We start from the raw sequence: 25,533 nt of genomic DNA, 5'->3' as shown, positions 1-25,533 counted from the left end.
GGAAAAGCTTTAAGATCTAGTGGATAATATACATAAAGACAAGGAGGTTTATAATAATTGGAGAAAGCTAGCTGTTAGCACTCCAATTCATCTCAATGGCAGTTGCTCGGCTGGTGCAGGACCCTCTGAAAGTACAAAGTTTGAACTTTTTGAGCCAATCACCTGAGCTGTAAAAATACCATGTAACTAATGACACTGGAGCTGCAGGAGCTTCATGCATTCTGTTTTTATCAAAATTTTAATATAGGTAAGTTTCATTAAAATAAGCAATATTTTGAAAAAACAAAAAACAACTGTCTAGATCAAAACATAGGTGGAGTCAATCACATCCACCAACACCCCCAAAGCTTGCACGGTCCTATTGCACTTCCTGGATCATCATGGTAGTTTCGATTTATGCAATGATTAATGTTTGATGATCGCATTATTTTACATATGCATCTGCTTACACATGCAATTGCAATTGTTTCTTCTTCACTGCGTTTTGATACAGATGTTCAGTACTTTTTCAGAAGATGTATAGTAGCGCCTCCTGTTGTACACCAGTGAAAACATTGAAAGTCAGACAATTCCGTCAATGGCAGGGAAAGAGTTAAAAAGAAACAGGTAATGGTGAAACAGCTATTATATTATAAAGAAATAGAAGTCACTTTATTTTTATAAATAATAATATAATAACACTTGATTATTAATCATTAAAATAGTAATTATTATTTAAATAATAAATAAACAATGGGTTATTTAATCAGAATACATGGTTGTACTTGTACACCTTGTCACAAAATTGTGGAACACTTCAGTCTGTCAGTGCTGCAATGAATTAATTTAATAAACTGGCTTCCTTCCAGGAATTCTTTCATTTTTATTATTATTTATTTTTTCTTATTTCCTGCCAATTAATTATTGAGCTTGCACACAATTTAACCCAACATTTGGTTAAAGCAGATTTTAGATGCTTTAAAGGTACAGCTGAAGGAATTAAAGCTGATAATTAATTTTAGTGACTTTGTTACAATTTAATAATTTATTTTTTATTAAAGGCACTTATATCCTACTCTTTATGTTCCTCCAAAGACCAGAACAAACAGTTTTCACTGGGGTAAGATCCAAGCCAGAAATCCCTATGCGGATTTAGCTTTTTATACATGGTTTTGAAAAAAATATAATACAATGCATCTGGTTCACTGAAAGATTTGCTTCTAAGTTTCACCACAAGACTTGCTGCCAGATTCAGTGTTATTTCAGGTGCTACAGACGAAACATGCAGAGCTAAAGCCTTGAGGGATAAAACACAAAAGCTGCCACGTACCTCGTTCTTCCAGCCTGCATGTTCATATTTGTGTTTCTTAGGCACGCTGGATCGAATCAGTATTGACACTGACTACAACAAACATGGACTAGGGTTTAGTATTTACTGTAGCATTGTAAAACAGATTCTGGATTCAATTAAATGTAGGCTACACTTTTTCAACCCAGCCATTACAGCAAGAGTCATTTAATTTTTTACTTTTAAAATGAGACAAGTTCTATTATCTGTTCTATGTCGCTGGAGTATAAGAGAGCACGGGGGTGGAAGTCCTTTAAAAAAACAAGTGCACAGAACACGGGCTCCATTAAAGTTAAATTATCACCTCACTCAGTGAAACAAGACTATTATTATCACTCTTCACTTTCTTATGCAGCGGAGAACTATGGAAATAGCATTATTTTGGAACAATTGCAATAGTTCTGATTCATCTACTGGGACATTTTTTTTTCTTTCTAACAAGACTCATGCAGAGACAGGCCAGCACCCCTACCTGAATCAAACTACAGGTTCATAATTACCCTAACAAAAAGTACCATAGATCCTTATAAGACTGTAATTCAGATGATAATGGCAATATATATATAAAAAAAATCATATTAAATGTGTTCAAATTGTTAGGTGGCTGCCAAATGCCACTCTTACTACAATTTATGTTACTACTATAAAACCTTATTAAATTAATTTAGGTTCTTCAACTGTGCCAGAATCAAACCACAAATGCCAAATTAAAGAGTTTTATTACAGTCACAATTACTGGCCAGACAAGGCAACAACTACTCATTTTTACATTTTAAACTTTGGTTTACCATAGTAAATGTTTTGAAAATCAATAATCTGATTAAAATAAACAATCCATCCAAAGAAGGAGAAATCAATGATTCACACAGCTCTATCTAATAAAGGTTATTTTTGTGGTATGGTCATGTTAGAATGCAAATTAAAAGCCATTGGTTTTAATGACTTAGCTGCCAAATGGGTGAGTTCTTATCTGAAGGATAGGAAGCAGGTGGTGGATATTGGAGGTGCAATGTCTCAACCATAATGTATAGAATGTGGGGTTCCTCAAGGGAGTGTCTTGGGTCCACTTTTTTTCCTTATATATATAAATGACCTTAAATCTGTATGTTCATGTGAACTTTTTTTATATGCAGATGATTCAGCGTTATTGGTTTCACATAAAGATAAGAACATAGTTGAAAGAACCCTTAGTGTAGAGCTATCGAATGTCAGTAGATGGATGTTAGACAATAGGCTATCGCTTCACTTAGCGAAAATAGAAGCCATATTGTTTGGGTCAAAAATAAGATTGAAAAGATCTCCTGGTTTTAAGGTTTTAGTTGGAGATAATGAGATTAATGTAAAGGAATCAGTTAGTTACCTTGGTTGTTTATTGGATTGCCACTTATCGGGAGTGGGCCAAGCGCAAAAGGTTATTACCAAGGTAAATCAAAGAGTACGTTTTTTGGCCAGAATCTCAAGGTTTCTGGACAAGAAAGCGATGTTAACCCTGGCAAATGCTTTAATTCAACCATATTTTGAATATGCATGATGCTCTTGGTATAATGGTGTCCTAAAGCACCTGAAACATAGGCTTCAGAATGCTCAAAATGGGGCTATAAGGCTAATTTTGAACCTCCCCATGAGATCTCATCTTGATACTTCTCATTTTGAGAATATTGGGTGGTTAAAAGTAGAAGATCGAGTTTCTCAGATTCACCTGTGCATGGTACATAGGACTGTGTATGGGGTTGTCCCTAAATATTTGATTAATTATTTTAATAGAGTGAGAGATGTTCACAGTTACTCCACAAGGGGCAGCCTTACAGATTTTGTACTTCCTAGAGTTAAGAGTAATTTAGGTAAAGAGTCCTTTACGTATGTAGCAACAAGCTTGTGGAACAGGTTGCCAGGAAATTTAAAGATGATTACAAGTTTAAGAGGTTTTAAGAAGGCTTAGATGCCAATATTAGTATGACAATGTTTTTTATTGTTTTGTTTTGATAGATCTATTTAATATATATCTATGGATGTGATGATTGATGTTTGATCGGTTTTTCTTGTTTTTGTTTTGTTCCCTTCCTTTTCCCTATGGGACCACAATGGAAATAAGCTCTAGGGCTTTATTGTGTTATCTTGACTTTGTTTTTTTTTTGTATGTTTTAATGGTACAATTGTATGGTGTATCGTATTTTTTGTTCAGCAAAAAAAAAAAGAAGGGTCAAATAAAATAAAATAAAAATCCATTGTTTGTCGTGTGTATTCAGACATTATCCTGCATCTGTTTGGAGTATTTGTGTTGTTTCTGGGTTTAGCAGTAAACTACCACAGAGACATGTTTGGTCTCTTATAATTATTGCCGAAACACTGTTTCGAATTAATCTGCAGGCTCAGAGAATGACGCAAACCGCAACAACCATTCAAATCATTCAAATCAGTCTATTAAGATTGACATGCCAAATGAGAGTTTTACTAATTTTAGCATTGTTCTTTCTGCTCAAGCTTTGCATCACGCCATAGAGCGACTAATCGAGAGAGTCGAAAATTACACACTTCACCTTTAAGAATCCTCTGGCCTACCATGTAACCCACAAATGCACCTCGGATCTGTGAAACGCTGCTGTTGGAACCCACTCTGGTGCAGATGAATAGACACTAGACTTAATTACCTCTGCCAAAGCAGGGCAGGCTGGAGGTTCCCCGACACTTCTTTTGACTGGATTCCACAGACAGCGAGCAGGAGAGAGGATGATCACATTTCTTTCCAGCCCAATCTTCCTTGCAGTCGCACCTGCCACAGTTACACTGGCCGTGACCTTCAAACAGACACATAGCAGGATTTAGAGTCCTTTAATGGATGAATGATCGACTGAAGCTCTGCCTGAAGCTGCCCTAGATAGAGAAAAAGATTATACATTGGAGGTGTGTGTGTGTGTGTGTGTGTGTGTGTGTGTGTGTGTTGGTGTATGGATTTGAAGTTAAAGGGCACCACTCACAGGTCTGGCTGACCGTGAATGTAAAAAATATATTGTCAACCCGGTCCTCTGAGGCGCACATAAGATTGAAGCACATATGGCCGCAGAGTTATTCCTCAGCATTAGAACCAGATGTTGAAATGTTTCTGAACCGCATCTGTTGTTCTTCAGCTCAGGATAATCCACGTGGCCTGTGTTTATGCAAGATCGTGAAGAGAACGGATATCGAACAGTTCCACCCTTCCATGTTTTCAGCAAATGTCTGTATTTTTACTGCTGGATTTTGGAATGTGAACCATTTCCTTTTGAGGGGGTTTGATGAAGACAAAACTGACCATTTCAACCTGAGAAAAACACTGCTAGTGACAAATGGGATACAAATGGAATATATACAACATTAAGTGATGGTAAGAATGACATGTTTGACAGAAATATTTCAACTTGTGCTTCACCTGAACAGAAATCATCCGAGTATCTGTCGTACATGGCATGGCAGCTTCTCTCGTCACACTCGCAGGTCTCTCCGTGAATGTCACCCCAGTCTCCTGAGGGATCCACGTCATAGCAAGTACACTCGCCACATACACATGTGCCTACAAAGACAGAGGGAAAGTATGGTGAAACTCCTGAAAGTCAAACTAGGCTATATTCACTTTGGGATTGTCAATCATATTAACAGGTGTGATTCTTAAATTGTCCTGTTTAAGACAAGTAACAGTTTAGCGGAGCTCAGACTTATCTTAAACTATTAAAGTAAATATGAAAAATGTATCACAAACACAATGTTATTTAATAAATGAGTCCAATTGTGGCACTTATTCATTCATAAAATCAACAGTTGCTTGGAATATTTCATTACACTTTTTTAACATTAAAAAAAAACCTTCAAACAATATTTCTTTATATTTAAAAATTATACTTACTGTATTGAATTAGTCTGCAAATTTGTATTATGTTTCTGAAAGAATTCTCTCATGCTCACTAAGTCTGCATTTATTTATATGCATTAATTATTATCAAAAATACAGTAAAACAGTAATATTGTGAAATGATTACAATTTAAAATGTTTTCTATTTTAATATAATTTAAAATGTTATTTATTACTGTGATTGCAAAGCTGAATTTTCAGCAGCCATTACTATTAATATTGTCACATGAATAACTATCCATTAAAATCATTCTAATATGCCGATTTGGTGCTCAGGTAACATTTACAGTATATTATTACCAAACAATAGTTGTGTTGTTATATTTATGTGGAAATAGGGATACATTATTTTCAGGATTCTTTGATGAAATAAAAAAACTGTGTTTATTTGAAATACAAATATTTTGTAACATTATAAATGCCTTTACTGTCATTTTTGATCAGTTTAATAATAAAAAAAATTACTAATCCCAAACTTGTTGAAATTCAGAGACTGATATTCTTAATTCAGTTCTGATCAAGTGAAGCTTTCTTACATTTATATTAATGACTTGACTACGTTTTAAGTCTTAAATTCAAAGCGTCCGTGCCAGGTGAGGCCATTTTCCGACTGTTGGAATACGGGTTCAAACTGTTTTGTTTGGAGGATTAGGGCTCACTGAAACAGTTAGCTGCACAGCACTATAATTGAAGTGATGCTGAAAAGGAAAGCCAAATTTCTCCTGGGGGCCACATCCTCCAGAGCCCAGCTGACAGTAAAGGGGCCATGCACGGCAAGGATTGATGAGGATGCTTACTCCAAGTTCCAGCTAATCTAATGCTGGGGCGACAGTCATGGCAACAGAGCTGCGGTAAACACCTCCACTCTGATGAATCCAAGCCAGACCAGTTGCAGCACAACTGGAAATCCTGTTTTCTCTTATCTGTGCTGTGAAAGCACACTGGGAAGCAAGCCAGCTGGCGTCCTGCGAGCAGGGGGCTAGACCACTGCCGCTGCCATCATTTGCAGTCCTGTCAAAGACCTGTCCTCTCGTGAATATAGACCTAACATTGCACCTGGTCTGCATTATGCAACCTCCTGCGAATGCTTAAATAAACGGCATGATCTGTATTATTACTTTCGTGCATGTAAGAGTATATTGTTGCTTGGTGTAAAACCCTTAGTCACAGAAAAGCAAATACAATGATACATGCAGTAGCCCACTCTTCAGTAACCTTATCAGTGACTTGCTTACACTTGGCCAAGACTCAGTAGGAGTCCATTGAGGGAAGGAAGAAACGATTAATGGAAGCCCAAGAGTGTCTTACAAATGCTAATTATAAAATCATTACAGAACCATCTCTAACTCTAAAATTAGGGATCCACGAGTTTATCAGCCGATATATTAGACTAAATCTGTGTTGATCATTATTCAAAAGTTTGGGGTCAGTAAGAGTTTTTTATTTTTTAAAGAAATTAATACTTTTATTTAGCATGGACACATTAAATTGATCAAAAGTGACAGCAAACATATTTATACTCTTTCAAAAGATTTTGATTTAAAAATTCATCGCTATCAACTATTTATTAAAGAATCCTCAAAAAATGTATAGGTTTCCACAAAATGTTCAGCAGCACAACTGTGTTCAATATTGAAATCATCATATTAGAATGATATCTGTGGGATCGTGTGACACTGAAGACTGGAGTAATGACTGAAAACCAGCTTTGTAATCACAGGAAATTACATTTTAATAAAATTATATTAAAATAGAAAACAGTTATTTAATATTTTACAATACTATTGTATTTTAGATAATATTACTACAATATTACTGTATACTGTATTTTTACTCAAAAAATGCATCCTTGGCATAAGTGACATTTCAAATATATAAAACCATGCCGACCCCAAATGATATTGGATATGTAATATTGCGTCCTCATTTCTTCTATTTATATTTTATATTTAAACTTTGCCATCATCTAACATTCACTTAAAGTTAACCTATAAAAACAAAAATGAAAGTTTTTGTTTTATTTATATAAAATCAATATTATATCAATAATTTTTTTTCCTTATAACACTGCTTTGCTAATGAACAGTTTTAAATATAATACTGTATGTCATTTTTGTCTCTACCTCAAAAACACAATGATTTCAGCCTGGGATAGCCTCTCAACACCTTGACCAGACTGAGAATGTCTTTCTCATCTAAAGGATCTACCAGCATAGTTTTCTTTACAAACATTAGTTGTAGATATAAAACTCTTTACTTACTGGCCTGTCTGCAACTGCCATTTGACCCCTTTTTCAGGCCTCCCTTTGGCATTCCATACTTGCCAGAATCACATTTAACTGACTCTGCCAACATTAGTTTGCATGAGTCTGGTTTTTAAAAGTAGGTTTTATTAGCCCCCGGTTTCACAGACAAGGCTTAAGCCCAGGCTTGGCTCCAGATACGGGATGAAGGGTGGGCCAAGTGATATTCCAGGTGGGCCGGGGTTATGAGTTGGGATGGTATATTTTTATAAATATAAAAATAATTTATATCAGTTGGAAAATGTACACTACAATTCTAAACTGAAAGCATCTACTCTACAACTGGGTTGCCAGGTGACAAAATTAGCCCAATAGCCAGTGAAAAGCAGCAAATCAAAACTAATTTCCATACTTAAAATACATATTTTGCAGTCACTGTTATGCTTCATAAACACTCTAAGGCTTCCTACCAGTGGCCCTCCTTCACAAAACTTAACATACAGAAAATGTTTATGGTAGAATGGTAGAATTAAAAATATTTCAATACAAGCATTTCAGTGAAATTTAATTTAGGCCCTATATTCCATATTTCAAGCCTGGGGGGATCAAGGGGGAATCAGGCAGCAGTTTAAAAGTATCCCAGTTGTTTTTTATCCCAAAAACAAAACAAAAAAAGAAACTTGGACTTGACAACCCTGCATCAAACACAAGTCTTGTTGCAGTCCGATTTGACTGATCACGGGTTGAGAGTAAGGAGCAGTGGTGTAGTGGTGCCTGGAGAAGTGGGTATAGGCTACTCTTTTTATGCCCCTATTTTTATTTTTTTTTTAAGTGAAAGGATGAATGCCTTATATTATAAACAGTGACATTTAAGACTTGCATTTAATTCACCCCAAAATGGGCTATTTTCATGTAACTTCAGCTACTTCACGGAGTAAGGATAATTATGAAATTATGAAATTAGCCACAACAGAGAAATAATTCAAATTTTAAAAATTAAATAGACTGCAGCAATTAACATTTTGTCAGAACCTCTAGTACATTACAAGCTATTTGTTTAGTTGTCTATTCAGGATCGTAGGAGAATGTGATCTCTATTTGAAAAAAAAAAAAAAAGTGATAAATTTATGCAGAATTATTATATGCATATTCCTATGTTTGACTGACTGTTTCTGCCATGGCAGTGACAGGCAAATGTAACCCCCCACTCCCCCATACCTTTTACAATTTAAATATTTAATGCAAAAAAATCCATTATAAAACACTCGTGCTTTTAAGCCAAATTCAAGCTGAAAAGACTCTCCGTAATCTCTGATGAAATCAGTCGCATTTTCTCTGTAGTAGAGCCGTTTTAAACTTACTGTTTGAACGCATTCGTTTACTGGATCCTTGGACTGAAAAGTTTACAGGAGTTTACCGGTTTAAAAAATATCTGATCGCAAAAACCTGGTCCTTTTGATTTTTCTTTTCATATTATAATGTACTGATTCAAATTAGAAATCAATAATTAATTATTATTTTGCCACTTTGAGCGTCTCCCGTTACTCTCACGTCCCATACCGACTCTGCTTGCATTCATGTGATTTGTCGAGATGAGAGGTAGGCTAATTCACGGTGCCCCCTCCTGGGTAGTCTGATTTTTATAGTATCATTTCTAATTACCCTGATACTTACACTCTGACTCTGAGCAATAAAGATTAGAAGATAAAAGCACCGGTAATGCGTAACGGAGTGTCCGTCACATTTCGAGCACTGGTCCTATTATTAAAGGGCGCTCACTTTGGCTGACGTCTTCATTCGAAGTTGTAGTTGAAGAAGCAGCATCTTTGTCACTCTCAGGACAAAGCAGGCGCGGGCGCAATCATCAATCATAGTTAAAGGGAAGCCTGCGCGTCCTGACCGCATCACTGTCTTTACTGGGTGTTTTTAGGGAATATTTGCATTTATTCACAGACGAATTGATTAGCAACTCATGTGGTGGACTGTCATGAATTTGGCTAATGAAAGACACTACTGAATGCGCATCAGAGGATATTTAGAAGTAGGTATACGCAAAGCCGACTGATACGCTGTATACTTGAATATACCCTGCACTACACCACTGAGACTGACAAGACCATGCATCAACAGATTCTTAGCTCATTGACAAATCGAAAGTGAAAGTGAAAGGTGCCAGCGCTCATTCAAAACGATTTCAATTCCGCTCCCTGATGCGCGAAAATCCAGTATTAGCACTTATGTGGGTGTGGGCGGTAAGAAAACGAAAAAGAAAAAATATATGAACCTCAATTGAATATCACAATAATTTTGTGATTGGCTGTTATGTGTGGGGCCAGGGTGGGCCAAGCTTCTGCCCCTTAAAAATGGCTTAAATGTCCTAATTGAACTATGGCCTAATCCTGGTTTAGTCTAATCCCTGTCTGTGAAACCGGGCCTAGATTTTTTAAAACCTAAGCATTTTTGCTTCAATTATGCTTTTTTTCCCACTCCAAAAGGTTATTAAATGTATAACTTTGCATGGTTGTATTTCAAAGTGAAGGGCAAGCTATTTCATGGATTGAGAGGTTGACTGACTAAAAGAGGCTGTCATTTCACACAATAGCAGCGATCCACTGAGACCTGCCATTCACAGGGCAGAACTTATAATTGAAGGGTATAAACAGAATATAAAATACAGAAAATGAGGCTGGATAGCTTAAAAGAGCCCAAAATAATGGATATCTTTCACCATGTGTACTGGAACTAACAAGTGCACTTTAATTTAATTTCTGTTAAAGACAGAGGGCTTTCCTCTCAATGCGGATGATAAAAATACATACGTCGTCAAATGTGTGGATAAGCATGCCTAAGGAAGGTCATGAGGGATTGTCTACTCTGTTGGAAAGTGTCACTCTTGGAAAATACTGTTGTTTTTAGAAAAATTTTGATGCAGAAAACCAGCGTGGTTGCTTGTGATTAGTGGATACAGTTTGCGGGTAGATTACTTAACCACAGACAGTGTTACAGATTTGAGGTTGAGTTTATGCTGTGTACCACTTCACCTTTTTTCTGTAATCAATTTCAGAGAAGCTCCCTGGAGGTTCACCGGCAATATGAGAGCCAAAGCTTTTTTGGCAGCCTGATGTATCTTAATGGAGAATGCATTGTCCCACTCTCATTTGTGCTTGTCGGGTGAAATTACTTATGCTGTATGCAGCTGATATGGGACAATTACACTTATTTCGGTGCAGATTCTCTGTGGAAAACCCCTCAAATAAAATTCTAATTTGATTTAGATGCCCCTGCAGTAGCTTTAAGGATAACATATGGGAATATATTATTAGTTAAGGTTAAAGGATGATAGGAAATATTGGTTACGTCAGAGAAAGCTAAATGCTTGCACAAAGACAGACCTCTGTTGCTGCAGATCTTGCCATCTGGAGATGTGCATCTCCGCTTACTCTCCCATGGGCTGATGTCACACTGGAATTCACATTTATCTCCATGCCAACCAGCCGAGCAGTAACAGTTTCCACAGTAACACTTTCCATGGCCTGCAACCACGAACACAGGGAGAGAGAAGAGAGAAATTCTGAGTTTTGATATTTAATTTTATTTTTTTAAATATAGCAATGGCATTATGTGAATTAGGTTGTCATTTAATTGTAAATGGTGTATTTTATATTAACGCTATTAAACACAATACATCATTAAAAAAAATTTCACTTCATTTTTATCCTATTCATAAAAATTATTTTATAAAAAAACACAAGATGGTAAGTCAGAGTTTTGAATTAACTTCATTTTTCTTACCACCATAACAAAATCAGTTAACAGTGGTATGATATTTTTCAATAGTTTAGCTCAGACTATATTAAAAATATATCAGACTGGATTTTACAAGCTGGACATCTAATGTGCATGCATGCTTCTAATGCCTCGATCTCGAAGTGTGTAACTTTCATTGCTACAGCCACCATAGGCTCTCAGAAAAAAGGTACAAAAGCTGTCACTGGGGAGGTACCTTTTCAAAAGGTACACATTTCTACCTTATTTACCTCTAAAAGATACATATTAGTACATTAAAGATACATATTGATAACTACTGAGTACATATTAGGCTATCTAAAATGCACATATTAGTACCTTTTTTAAAGGGTACAGCCCCAGTGACAGATTTTATACCCTTTTTTCTGAGTATATTGAAAGTTTTAGCAAAAACCAGTAAGCAAAACAAAGCAGCTTTTATGCCACTTCATTTTAGACTTTGTTATCTAGACATATCAAATTTACAGAAATGTGTCCAGATACTTTATGGGTCACTGTAGATCAGTCTAGAAGGTCTGGTCACCCTGTGATCGTACCTCCACACATTTCTCCAGAGTCTTCATCCAAACACTCGCTGTCGTCACACTCACAGTAGCGTCCACTGATCAGGTCCTTCCCATCGGGATTGTGACACATGCAGCTGCCGCAGTGACAGGTGCCTGTCGGCCAGACACATCAATGTCAAAACCCACAGATCTCACGTTGTCACACTGCTCCACAGCACCGCACAGCAGCAAACGCACTTGTACATATCAAGACACACACCGACTCACACAAACACACTCAAACTAAGGCTATATACACTGTAGAATTGCATGCCATTCAGAATTTGATGGAAAATGAACTGAGAATTCCTGAATTTGAAATGAGCCAGCAAACTGGATGAAGATGGCAGAATAAAATTCTAAGAATTTGTTTTTACATTTTAGTATGAATTACCTATACACGTTACCATAATCAACATCCATCCCCCAGAATTCTTACATTATATAAAAATAAATATTGAAAGTTTTAATTACAGAAATGTATATTCATTTAAAGGAAATTAGTTTATATCAATTTAAATTAAATTAAATGTATTAATTTAAATTAAAATTAATTTAATATACAAAATTCATTACATACTATACATTTTATTTTATGGACTGTGGTAGAACACTGTAATTTTCTCAATATAATAATAATAATAATTAGATAAAAATAAATATACATATACAGGGATCAATATTTGCAATTCAAATATTTAAAATAATTTATAAATTAGGGCGTTCAAATCGATTAATTGCGATTAATCGCATCCAAAATCAAAGTTTGTGTTTACATAATATGTGTGTGTACATGTATGTTTAAGAATATGTAATATATATTTATATATATATGAAGAGTTCAGATAAAAAAGCCTCTAAGTGCCATCTGAAGTTTTCTTCTAAAATGAGCATTTATCTCAGGCTTTTATGTGTAGGTTCAGTAATTTATTTTCATTGCCATTAAAGTGAACATAATAGGAGCCTGAGAACAAATGCTCATTTTAGAAGAAAATTTCAGATGGCACTTAGAGGCTTTTGCAACTGCAAATATATGTAAGCATGTATATATATATATATATATATATATATATGCACACAGTGGTGTGAAAATGTTTTGGCCCCCTTCCTGATTTTTTTTTTGCATGTTTCCTGATTTTTTTGCATGTTTGTCACACTTTAATGTTTCAGATCATCAAACTAATTTAAATATTAATCAAAGATAACACAAGTAAACACAACATACAGTTTTTGAATGAAGTTTTTGTTATTATGAAGGGAAAACAAAATCCAAACCCACATGGCCCGGTGTGAAAAAGTGCTTGCCCCCTAAACCTAATAACTGGTTGGGCCACCCTTAGCAGCAACAACTGCAATCAAACGTTTGCGATAACTTGCAATGAGTCCGTTACAGCGCTGTGGAGGAATTTTGGCCCACTCATCTTGGCAGAATTGTTATAACTCAGCCACATTGGAGGGTTTTCAAGCATGAATCGCCTTTTTAAGGTCATGCCACAGCATCTCAATAGGATTCAGGTCAGGACTTTGACTAGGCCACTCCAAAGTCTTCATTTTGTTTTTCTTCAGCCATTCAGAGGTGGATTTGCTGGTGTGTTTTGGATCACTGGAGCCTTTATGTTCTTTTTGCTCAGCAGTGGTTTACGTCTTGGAACTCTGCCATGCAGGCCCTTTTTGCCCAGTCTCTTTCTTATGGTGGAGTCATGAACACTGACCTTAACTGAGGCAAGTGAGGCCTGCAGTTCTTTAGATGTTGTTGTGGGGTCTTTTGTGACCACTTGGATGAGTCATCGCTGCGCTCTTGGGGTAATTTTGGTCGGCCGGCCACTCCTGGGAAGGTTCACCACTGTTCCATGTTTTCACCATTTGTGGATAATGGCTCTCACTGTGGTTCGCTGGAGTCCCAAAGCTTTAGAAATGGCTTTATAACCTTTTCCAGACTGATAGATCTCAATTACTTTCTAATTTGTTCCTGAATTTCTTTGGATCTCAACATCATGTGTAGCTTTTGAGGATCTTTTGGTCTACTTAACTTTGTCAGGCAGGTCCTATGTAAGTGATTTTTTGATTGCGAACAGGTGTGGCAGTAATCAGGCCTGGGTTTGGCTAGAGAAACTGAACTCGGGTGTGATGAGCCACAGTTATGGTTTAATGGGGGGGGGGGGGGGGGGTATGTTGTGTTTACTTGTGTTATCTTTGATTAATATTTAAATTTGTTTGATGATCTGAAACATTAAAAGTGTGACAAACATGCAAAAAAAAAAAATAATCAGGAAGGGGGCCAACACTTTTTCACACCACTGTATATATATATATATATATATATATACACTGTATATATACACACATATACATATATACATATTTATTTTTAAATATACATATTGTGTGTGTGCTATATATATATATATATATATATATATATATATATATATATATATATATATATATAATGTATATGTATATGAACTGGAAGTGTGAACAAATTGATTCAAATACCCAAAGCAAGCCAATTTTTCCATTCTGAATTTTGCCCAATCCTGATACATTCCACTTTCACATACACACATGCCCTAATGACACGGTAGACACATAGCAGGCATATCTGCAAGCAGCTGGGCCCCCTTGCTAACAACCTACAGACACATCACCTAAAGTTAATGTTCAGGTCGGTGTAAGGGTTATGTATAGGGTTGGGGGCAAGGTGTGAAATATAAGCAGGCTGTTATTTTCTAGGCCACCCAGAAAGAATGTTTGGACAACTGCATGCCACATATCCTGACCTTCAGTTCTATTATTAATAGGCCCCTATGCAATACCAAATATCAAACATCTTACCTGCATTTGAGCAAACTACACCCTGGGCATTGCGGCAGAGCTCTTTACTGGTTTTACGGGAGAGTGAACATTCCTCCTGGTACTGACAGGTTTCCCCAAACCAGTTTTCATCACAGAAACACTTTCCACATTTGCATATACCATGATCTGCATTGGACACACATACAGAATACAGTTATTGATTGTTTTGAGTAACATGCGGTCATGATACAGACCTACACTGTTAAAATTAATGGGTTGATAACAAATGATATTTTGTTGGAGGAGTCAAAGAGCTCACTGTGAGATCGATTTTGTGATTAGTAACACATTTGTAAAGTGTTTGGAGAGGGGTGAAGGCCAGGGTGATGTGAAAGACATTAACACTCTCCATGTATGCATGCTTACAGACAATCCGGACAGAGAGGAGGATAGAAGTTGTGTGTGTTTCACACATGTGTGCTTTTCACAGTCTTTTCACAGCTAAAAGGTGTTGAAGATTCCTTATGGTTCATTTCCACACCATTGGTATCATACAATTGCACAACCCTATGTGCTACCTGATCAGTGTAAAAGCATTTTGTTTTTACATTTGTTTTAATTTTTAAGTCATTAAAATGAAAAATTCTCAAGTCAGACCGAATCACAGGGTCATGCCCAAACAGGTCGGGTTCAGGCTTTAATGTCCGTGAAGACACTTTGTTAACCCATTTGCCAAATGATGCATAAACTATAAAATTGCTCATTGTTAACTAAGCAAAATGAATAAGCTTAAGAAGTGTTAAAAGGGAGAAGAAAACATTTCCCATATGTTTTGTTGCTGACATCGATGACTGTGTGTTCTATAGAATTTTGTCGCAAAATCATATGCCATATGGTAGAAGCTAGCCTAATGAGGCAGATTGCTTGACATCCACTTGAAAACCATGAAAAAAAAAATTTTTTTAAAACAATGACCCAGTATGTTTTGTGCTGGTGCATTATAAAATAAAATAAAACAAAAAGCCTTAGGGTGAGTCATGATGGTCTGTGCAACCACAGTCAGGGTCAGTATGTTTCACTTTAATGCTTCTCACACCACGGAACTTTTGTTGGACAGACAGAAATGGATTTAATACCATGTAATCAAAATCTTTTCAGCAGTTTCACAACTCCACCACTTACTTCTATAGGCGATTGTGTGTAGCCTAATGACAATATAAGTGCAATATAAGGTAGAGTAGATTTTTCCACAAAGCTCACTTATAAAGAAAATACAAGTAATTCTACTCATTACGAAATACTGTAAGAACCTTTTTCCTTCATTTTCCACCACTTTATCTTTTATCTTTCCTTTAATATGCATGCAACATTACCAAAAGTGAGATTATTTTTCTATATCAGACCATTGTTGATTGCCTATCATTATTCTTGACTTCATGGATGAAAATGGATGTGCACAAAAAAATAAAAATAAAACGGCAGACAAAATATACTACAAATATATCATGTTATTGTAAATTCAGCTCCTTTAGCCACATCCTGAAGTGCCATCTTCAATCACTCCCTGTACTAATCCATCATGTAAATTTGATGTTGTCTTCAGGGGCTATCCATCAGTCCGTAACAATAGCCTTGTTCTGCTCCTGCACTCATTACCAGAGAGTCTTGGCTGCTTGTCACAAACATTCAGTGTTTTATAGCCAATCTGGAGGGAAAGGCAAGATTTATGCTAAAACCAAATGGAGGATACATCTATCTTGTGCCCTATAGATTAAAAGCAAATTGGTATTGCAAATGTTAAGATATGAGCAAAGCATTTTTGGACATTGGCTATGATGTGATCTTTTAAAAAGGCATTCCTCATATACATCAGGCAGTGGGACAACAACTTCATGTTTATTGTGACTGGCACAATTTCAGAAATTACTGATGTGGTCTCTAGCTGAATTTGACCTTTAATGCATTTTCAAATGAATAGTTTTAACATTGGGAATACCAGTGACATTAAATAAAAGGACAAATGCCCTGTTTTCAAGTCAAGTCACTTTCCATATTTATTTCCATAGCACTTTATACTGTGAAAATTGTTTCAAATCAGCTTTAATAAATGGGAAAATGGCAGATTTGATCTCAGTTATGGAGACCATTAAGAATCTACTGTAAAGCAGCTCAAAAAAGACAATATTTCATTATTTAGCTCACGTACATGCAGTGTTGTTTTAGTTGAGTTCAATAACAATGTAAGGTACATCAGTTTCTAAACAAGTTTAATTCCGCTATAAGCGGTTCCACAGAATGTCGGTATTCTAAAAACAACAACAAAGCAAAAGAAGTAACAAATTTCTTTTTCAGTGCCATTTAATATGTTCTTAACATTCATAGTCATGTTTCTCTTGAAAGTCAGTTCGATCCTATGCAGATACAATCACTTTGACATATTAACTGCCACCCACCGATGTGTGGGAGGAAGAGTTTGGTCCTTGCTCTCCACTTTGTCCCTGCTTCTGTGCCACCAGGGGCATAATTTACCCCCTCCCAGCTGATGGGCCAAGACGGCCATATCCACCCTGAGCCATATGACTCACTCTAAACAGCTGTGAACAGTATTAATAGACGGTGTGTCCTCATCAGATAAATTGTAGATGGCGAGCAGATTAATGAGTCATCAGATGCTAATAGCTGTTCCTATTGCAGACAGTGCTGTCCATGTTAAAGGAACACTCCACTTTTTTTGGAAATAGGCTCATTTTACAATTCCCCAAGAGTGAAACAGTTGAGTTTTACCGTTTTTGAATCCATTCAGCCGATCTCTGGGTCACTGGGTATCTTAGTTTAGCATAGATCATTGAATCGAAGAGTTTCGATAATTTTCCACTTTAAAGCTTGAGTCTTCTGTAGTTACATCATGTACTAAGAAAATAAAAAGTTGCAATTTTCTAGGCTGATTTTCCATCGGTCTTAGTGCATGATGTAACTACAGAAGAGTCAAGTTTTAAATAGGAAAATTATCAAAACTCTTTAGTCAATTTTGATGACCAAATGCTAATGGTCTAATCTGATTCAATGATCTATGCTAAGCTAAGCTAAAAGTGCTACCGGCAGACACGGAGATCGGCTGAATGAATTCAAAAACGGTAAAACTCAAGTGTTTATCTCTAGGGGAGTTGTAAAATGAGCCTATTTCCAAAAAGTGCAAGAGTGTTCCTTTAAATACTGACAAAGGAATATGGGGTGACCAGGAGTATGCATGACATAAACTCTTTACAATAATTTGTTTTGTGAAGCATTGAATCGCAGGCGATGTTGTCTCTGAGCATCCAGCTCATTTCAGGATGCAAATATTTTTGGCTCAAGAATGTTACTGTTTTCAGTAGATATATTTACATTTAGCTTTTTTTTTTTTTTTTTTTTTACCTTGAAGCAGTATTCACTTTGCTTCTTTTATATTAAGGTGCTTCAATGATTATTGATTTTTTTTTCATATTGACTCAATTTTGAGCTTAGATAGGATCTTAACTAACCTAAATGAAAATCAAATTGAAATCAGCAAGTGATAGTGCTTTCAAAGATCCCAATTACATCTATAATTGAACTGTGAGTAAAATAGCTTGTTCCGATTAACAGTGTACACAAAGATAGACACTATATCATCCAAGAGAATAGAAAGGAAAGTATTATATTCTAAAAAAATTATAATTAAAGATTGCTACCGTGTTCTAGTGCTTTTGCCTTCGGTTTTCCATTTCAGTCAGCCTCTTTAAATCACTAAACAAAAGGAAACTGTAACAAACGAATGGCTCACAACAAGTATCTTTTGAACCTACAAAGCAAAAAATGATTATGTTGTCATTAAATAAAAATTGTTGGACAATGTTTTACAAGAAAATCCTATTTTAGTCTTTTTTATTTCAAAATTTGACATTTAATCCAATGTGTTACTTGCTGTTGTAATTATTTGTGAAATTTGCTAGTAATTTCTTAGAGAAAGTTGATTCTACACCAATTATTCTGAGTGTAAATGCAATCTAATTAGAGACCCTCCACATGATTGTAAAGCGCTTTGGGTGTACAGCAATACACAATAAAGCGCTATATAAATGCATCATTCATTCATTCATTCATTCATAATAATTATATATCATATCAAAACAAGAAAAAACGAGATGCAATCCACAGCAGGCTCTTTGATAATCAGCTTTCTATGAAGTTTACACTTGTTTTTATCCACACAAACCTTTAGTAAATTATGGCCTTTATGTGCTAGCTTGATCTTGAAGACATTTTTTTTCCTCTTAGCCGGTTAAACAGCGGCTTTGTATAAAACAAGACAGTGAGGCAATTATTTCCCCTTGTTGTTCTCCTGCTTTGCGTTGTAGAGCGTGAAATGATTGTGCTAGGCTGGGTGAGGGAGACATCTGTCCTGGCTAATAATGCTCCATACCTACAGCAGACCTGCAGCGATGAAGACAGGCCAAATCATGTAAGGAATGAGGGTCACTGTGTGTAATAAGTTTATAGACAATCTATGATGTATGACACTTGTCAGACCTGTGGTCCCAGCATTTTGAGCTGTAGCGCTCATATGGGATATGTGTGTTAATGTCTGGCCCATGTCATGTTCATCTTTTCCCTATTTCCTCTCACCTGACATTTGATAGTGTGTTACTAATTGGATAAAAGCCCATAGTGGAAATTAAAGTGTAATTTTGGCTTCATCATTCATATTTGCAGTGAAATGACACAGTGTTGTCCCCTGTTCGGACACAATTTCCTCTTCCACTGTATCCCCAAGTGCATATTGACCTGGAAGGCATGTGACCTTTTCATGAAATTTGAAGTATGGATCAGACCTGCAGCCTGAGCTAGTACCCACACTATATGGTGACTTGCTAGAATGCGTATGTTGGTTCAACTGAACCATAAACTCCGCTGTCGAGCCCATTGTGTTGGAAACTATCATCACACTTCACCAAAGCATTTTAAAAAGTGCTACTGGTGTATATACCATGCTGTGGAAACATCTTGCACATTAGATGCAGGATAAGAATGTAATTTGTATCTTTTGCTTTAATGTGCCAGTAGGAAATATCAGTTTTAGATTTCCAGTCATTCCTTTGGCAAATATATTGTAATAAGTGATATTTGTACATGAACAAGCAGTCCAGATTGAGACACCCTGGGATAGACACTGAGACAGATTATTCTAAGCATCTTGGAGAAGTTGCCTCAGTTCTTCTATGGATTTAGGGGCTGTTCCCACAGAATAATTTTTTTCCATTCCACTGCACTACTTTTCTATTGTTTTTCTATCTAAACAAGCGCTAGATGGACATCTTTGCATCTCATGCAAGACACGGTGTTTTAAAAACGTGGCACTCAAGTTAAAAGAAAGGTCATATGATATTCCTAAAAGTCATTTCCCCATCAGAATGTTCTGGGAAAGAACAGAAGTCCAACAACAAAAAGACTGAGGAAAACGCTCTTGACAGGGTTCCACTGGGACCTGGAAACATGGAATATCACTCTTCTGACACGCTCACTCAAGCACATCAAAAAAAGCAAAGGATCTCAAGGGTATCATAAATCAAAGCCATCCTTACTGATGTATATAAAACAATTTTCTGTGGACATAAATGATAATAAATCACATGTACCTCATTTTAGTTTGTTTCAAACGGGAGAGAAGAGGTCTCTAGATGCAACACTTGCTTGATAAAAAAGGACAATGCATCACCAGCATACACCACAGGAGCAAAAATGAAGGTCGCACCAAGTTGCTGAGAAAATTTCTACAGATGGAAAAAAGCTAGAAAGAAAAACGTTAAGTCAGCCCTGTGCCAAATCTTTCACGTGGCTCCTTGAAACCCCAATTAACTTGTTTTGGGAGAGGGAAAAATTTGTGAGAAATGTGGAAAGGAACTGCCACGTTGATCTCTGTCCCCATAAAGTAGAAGAAAAAAAGCAAAACCAGGTCACATAAAAAGGGAAGAAAACCATGAAATTGTGCTCCATTTTTCTCAGTCTGTACAAATAATTCAAATCCCATGGAAATGCTTGTATTGAATTTTTGTACTATTCGGTGACAACAACTGAAAAGGAAATATTCACATATGTTAATCAAATGTAGCCTATTGAAACACTGGAGATGCGAGCAAACAAACAAAAAAAGTCACTCACAGCTGGTGACCAGCTGTCAGTTAAAAACATTTTGTCATTATGTGCACCCTAAAGTACTAGTTCGCAGTCTTCTTGCTGGGTCAAAATACGCTGTCATGTCTATCGTTTGTCAGTGAACAAAAACAGGTGTTTCAAAGCTAAATGATTTATGAAGTCTTCCTGAACAAATGCAACTCTCCAGAGACCAAATCAGAAAAGAAATTTCTCATTAAATGCTTCACTTATCATGCACATCTTGTAATGAGAAATTAAATTGTTAAAAAAGGAAAGAAATAAAAAAAGGCAGGCCAAAAACGATGCAATGTGTTTTTCAAAAGAGCAGGTTGCGGTTATGAAACTGGAGGACGTAAACAAGACCTTATATGCCCTGTATGCTGATTGAAATGACAAGACATTGTTTCAAAGCAATATACAAACAATCCTTCTCAGCTTGCACATCCTGCCATTTTTGCGTAATGGTCAAAAAAGATTGAACAGAAGACAAACACAAAGCACAGCCTTTCTCACTGTATTTCTGGTATAAATTCCACCTGACGCTGTTCTAAAACTTCCATTACATTGAAGTGAAGGGATGTGCACAATAGCACAACATCAGAATCCTTTTACAGGTTTAGAATATCCCAAACTGCCATGAACCAGCTCAGCAAACTAGCTTTCTAGTTAAAAGATGAGATGTTGGGTATTTTGACAGAGATGCGCAGTAAATAGCCTTGATGTTAGGCATATGTTGGTCCATATGTGGCCTCCATTTTCAGAATACATAACCATGAGAGAAACCCTATTATCAGCTATGCTCCAAAGCTAATGAGCTCTTCACTGGTTCGCAACATGCCTCCAAAAAATCGATCTTTCTTTCCAGCTTCACATATCTCCATTAGTGGTCCTCAACATCTCATGTCTACAGATCAGAACTGGAGGTGGTACGGAAATAGATGGGTGTTTTTGTTCAAAGTCTGTCAGGTGGATTTCTATTTTCAAGAGTATATAAATCATCATGTTAAATAGAGAGCAACAGCAGGAAAGTAAGCAAGAACCCCATTTACTTTCTTAATGGAAAAATTGATTTTTAGTTGCAATATAAACCTTTCAAGAGAGATCAATCATCAGTCCAAGTTCAACTTCCTTAAAAAAATAAAAAATAATAATAATAATATATACACACACACACACACATACACACACATATATACCTGTATATATTAACTGTATATATATCCTGTGTATATATCAAATGATTAATCGCATACAAAATAAAAGTTTTTGTTTACATATGTGTGTGTAAAAACATATACCGTCATAGTTGTTCTCTATGGAGTGTAAATGTCTTACACTACTTAAAGATTATTAATGTAAATGTAATGTAACTGTTAGTTGAGGGTTTGGATGTCAGGTTATTCAGGAGTCTCGGCTAATGGATTTCCTTGGACTCACAACAAATTTTGCACACACTCACCATCCAGTGGAAACTACTGAAATGACATTCAACACAGTAAAGGAAGTATTGGTGAAAATGATTCTTTGAAGCAGTGTCTGCAAAATCTTTAAAAAAAAGAGGGTTGCTACAGAACAACATGGCACCCAAACAGGCTCCTTTGAAACTGCCTATGTTTGGCTGAATAGAGGCACTGTGAAATTCAAATGAGACCTTGTAACTAATGACACAATATTGGATGGAACATCAAAGGCCTTTACTGAAGCTGGATGTGTGTCTTGCACACGTCTACAAAGCCTTTTTTATTCCAGAAGACACATGATAGTGAAACATGACATTCATAAGTAAGTGAAGGACTAAGTGGGAATGCTATGTTGGGAGAGTGTGAGACAGCGCTTACCTCCACAGGTCTTCCCATCATATGTCGGACAGATCCAGTCATGGCACTCACAACGCGGTCCATAGAATGTTCCGGGTTCTATGACCTGGCATATGCAAATCCCGCACTCACACTCACCTCTCCCACTACAGATCAAACCGTCGGGGGTCCGACAGCGCCTCAGTGATGATTCAGAGGAGAGCTTACACTCTCCACCCACCTGCCTGCAAGACACAAGAGTGTTCATTCACCCCGTGACCTTTGCCTTCCACATCAAACCTCTGTTCTTCTTCTGTAGGTGAACATATGCCAGATGGTGGATGGGTGGGTGGTGGTTTGCAATCCTCCCTTTTACAAGTAACCAGACTCCCTCTTGCTTTCTGGAGGAAAAAATTTGTTTGGTTTCTGAGGATGGGCCATGCAATGGATCAGATTTTGTCAGATTTCCTGTACATATCTCTTTGTATGCTTTTGAGCTAATATTTAAAGATAACAAAAAGACCTGGTAGAAAAATAAGACTATAATGCAGGCCATATGGAAATCAGTACGTCATGACTCATTAGGCATGAATCTGCTAGTACTCAGTCCCACAGCAAACTCGTGTCTAGACACTGTCCATACAAATGCATCTGCTACAGAAGATCTGAATTTGGAAGCAATAAAAATAATCTTAAGTTTCTGTACATTGAGGACAATAATATAATATAATCAAAGAGTATATTGCAGTGTATGCTGGTAAAGGGTCTAAAAAGAAATGCTGTCAAACTCAAGAACAAGAATTCCATTACAAACCTACTGAAAACAAACGGTGGACTCTATTACACTATTATTTTCCCAACCGAGTTCCCCTGTAAAAAATATGTTTCATTTGGTAGTGTTCTTACATACCATTCCTGCTTCTCGTCTCTGCAGTTGGCCTTTCTCACATTACAGGGTAATAAAAATACACTTTTTTTGTAAAGCAAACACTGTTCAGAGGCTTGGTATGGCTGCACTTACATGGAACAAGTCTGTCAGCCACAACAGCATATTCACTCTGATTCAGTCTCTGTCTCTGATTATGTGCAATGCAGGGAGAGCATACATAAACATGCATTGTGGTACACATTAGGGTGAATGTGCACCTGCTATGTATAAACCACAAGTCATTTTTCAAAATTACAGTCACACAACTGTGGAGCTTCAAAAAGGTGCATATGTTTCTCATTTTGAGAAAAAACTGTATGTTCTGTGAAGTAAGAACTGGTTAAAGAGGCATTAAGTAAAACAAATAAAACATTGCTGGCACCTTCCCATTCCTGTAAAGAATGGAAAAAGAAAGAATAGTAAAAAGCTTAAGATAGAAATCTATAAATCTTGGACTAGTTCTGTAGCTGTGACTACACAACAGAAACTTCCCCGTCTGTAAAGATCCAATCTGTCAGCAAAACGTGGCTGTACAGTGGAAAAGTCAAACTGATTGAAAAACAAGACAGCTAAACTCACCTTAGCGACTGCTGTAAACTTCCTTGAATGGCAGAGAGCAAAATTAGAAGCAAAGAAACTAAGACGGAGTTCACCAAAGTCTCTGCATGCATGTTTAGATCCGAAGTGAAGTGTCTTCAGGAATTTCCACTTTCTAAAACAGAGGGAGAACGGGCTGGCCAAATCCAGCTCGAACACTTCAGAGGCCAACAGCGCTCTCCATATGAATGCCTTTGATTAGTTGTTTCTCTCGGTGCAAAGGCAGGAGTAAGACATAAAGTGACAAAAAAGAAAACTATATAACCGTAATTCAAAACAGTTGTTCATAAATATAATTGAGGATTTTACTTTCCATATATCTGCAGTGCTGTGCTTTCAAAAGGGGATTTCTTAATACAATCATGATAAAAAACAAAACATAAAATATAAAATGGAGACAACTGGTTACGAAACAAAGAATCTTTCAAGACTGTTTTGAGCTTTGTTTAAGATTTCAATGATCTGTTTTATCGTTATGCTATTTTTATCCAACACAGTAATAATTAGCAACTTTAAATGAAGATTCTGGAGGAATAATATATTAATATCAAGCTATATTCCCATATTTATATGATCCATCTTGTTCTATAGCTGCTATCCATTTACCATTAATAATTACTTTGAATAAAAACGAAATCTGAAATAAAATAAAATAAAAAAAACGTTGCAGACACCTACCAAGCAATAGCATATGTCCCATCCTGACAAACCTGAAGAATCAAATAAAAGCATGTAATGATGGCTAGACCTTTTGATTAGGCAAAATTATTTGTCCATTTATTTAAATATCAATTTAACAAGGAACCTCAGAGCAAAGATAACCCAGTTCGTTTCAATTCACAAAAGGACTCTAAAGACACATGGACACTTCCTGTTTGTAGACTTGTGCGTCTAATTTGTAAAAGTTCTTATACGCCGTTGCCAAATACGTTTATCACTCCTCTACTAAAGAGCTCGATATCAGTTAGTACACACACAGTTTGACAATTTAAAGAAAGATCCACATTTTACAAGCAAATTTAATAGAATAAAACCGAAAACTACAAAGAGGTGCGTGTGTTTTGATGTATTCACGCGCTGTCCATCTCCATGTTAACCCAGCTCGCCCGGTGATCTCTGGAAAATCCATTGGTACACTCAAGAGGGAATATTAAAAGCAACAGCTTAGTGAGCATTTAACACACCACCCCTATATGGTTCAGGCGATACTTTCTTTCGATGTTATTTTGGTTTAAAACAACTTTAAATGGTTGGAGTATGGTATTGCAATCCATGTTTACAGCTGTGGAGGTCAAATCACTGTGGTTATCACGGTTGTCAGTCATCGCCATTTCAGGACTGACTTATGTAGGCCTATTCCACACACAAGCTCAACGACGATAATTAGGTGGATTCATTAACTCCACATTTAAATGATGTTGCAAAATTTAACGCTGTGTA

The 25,533-nt window shown here is 36.4% G+C and overlaps 1 protein-coding gene across 1 annotated transcript in view; it reads right to left on the bottom strand.

The window, feature by feature from the left end:
• Positions 1-24,292, bottom strand: part of itgbl1 (integrin, beta-like 1) — a 48,174-nt gene extending 23,882 nt beyond the window's left edge. Inside the window, exons 1-7 of the mRNA XM_079427471.1 lie at positions 24,076-24,292; positions 22,611-22,813; positions 14,641-14,787; positions 11,797-11,919; positions 10,846-10,986; positions 4,734-4,874; positions 3,976-4,122 (exon numbers count right to left, since the gene is read on the bottom strand). Coding sequence (XP_079283597.1) covers positions 3,976-4,122; positions 4,734-4,874; positions 10,846-10,986; positions 11,797-11,919; positions 14,641-14,787; positions 22,611-22,813; positions 24,076-24,167 — 994 coding nt within the window. The 5' untranslated portion in view covers positions 24,168-24,292. The remainder of the gene's footprint in view (positions 1-3,975; positions 4,123-4,733; positions 4,875-10,845; positions 10,987-11,796; positions 11,920-14,640; positions 14,788-22,610; positions 22,814-24,075) is intronic.
• Positions 24,293-25,533: the final 1,241 nt, after the last annotated feature.

Source organism: Barbus barbus, assembly GCF_936440315.1.
Source record: "Barbus barbus genome assembly, chromosome: 10".
NCBI lineage: Eukaryota > Metazoa > Chordata > Actinopteri > Cypriniformes > Cyprinidae > Barbus > Barbus barbus.
Note: the sequence above shows the minus strand (reverse complement) of the source record. Positions and strands in the feature narration are given on the sequence as shown.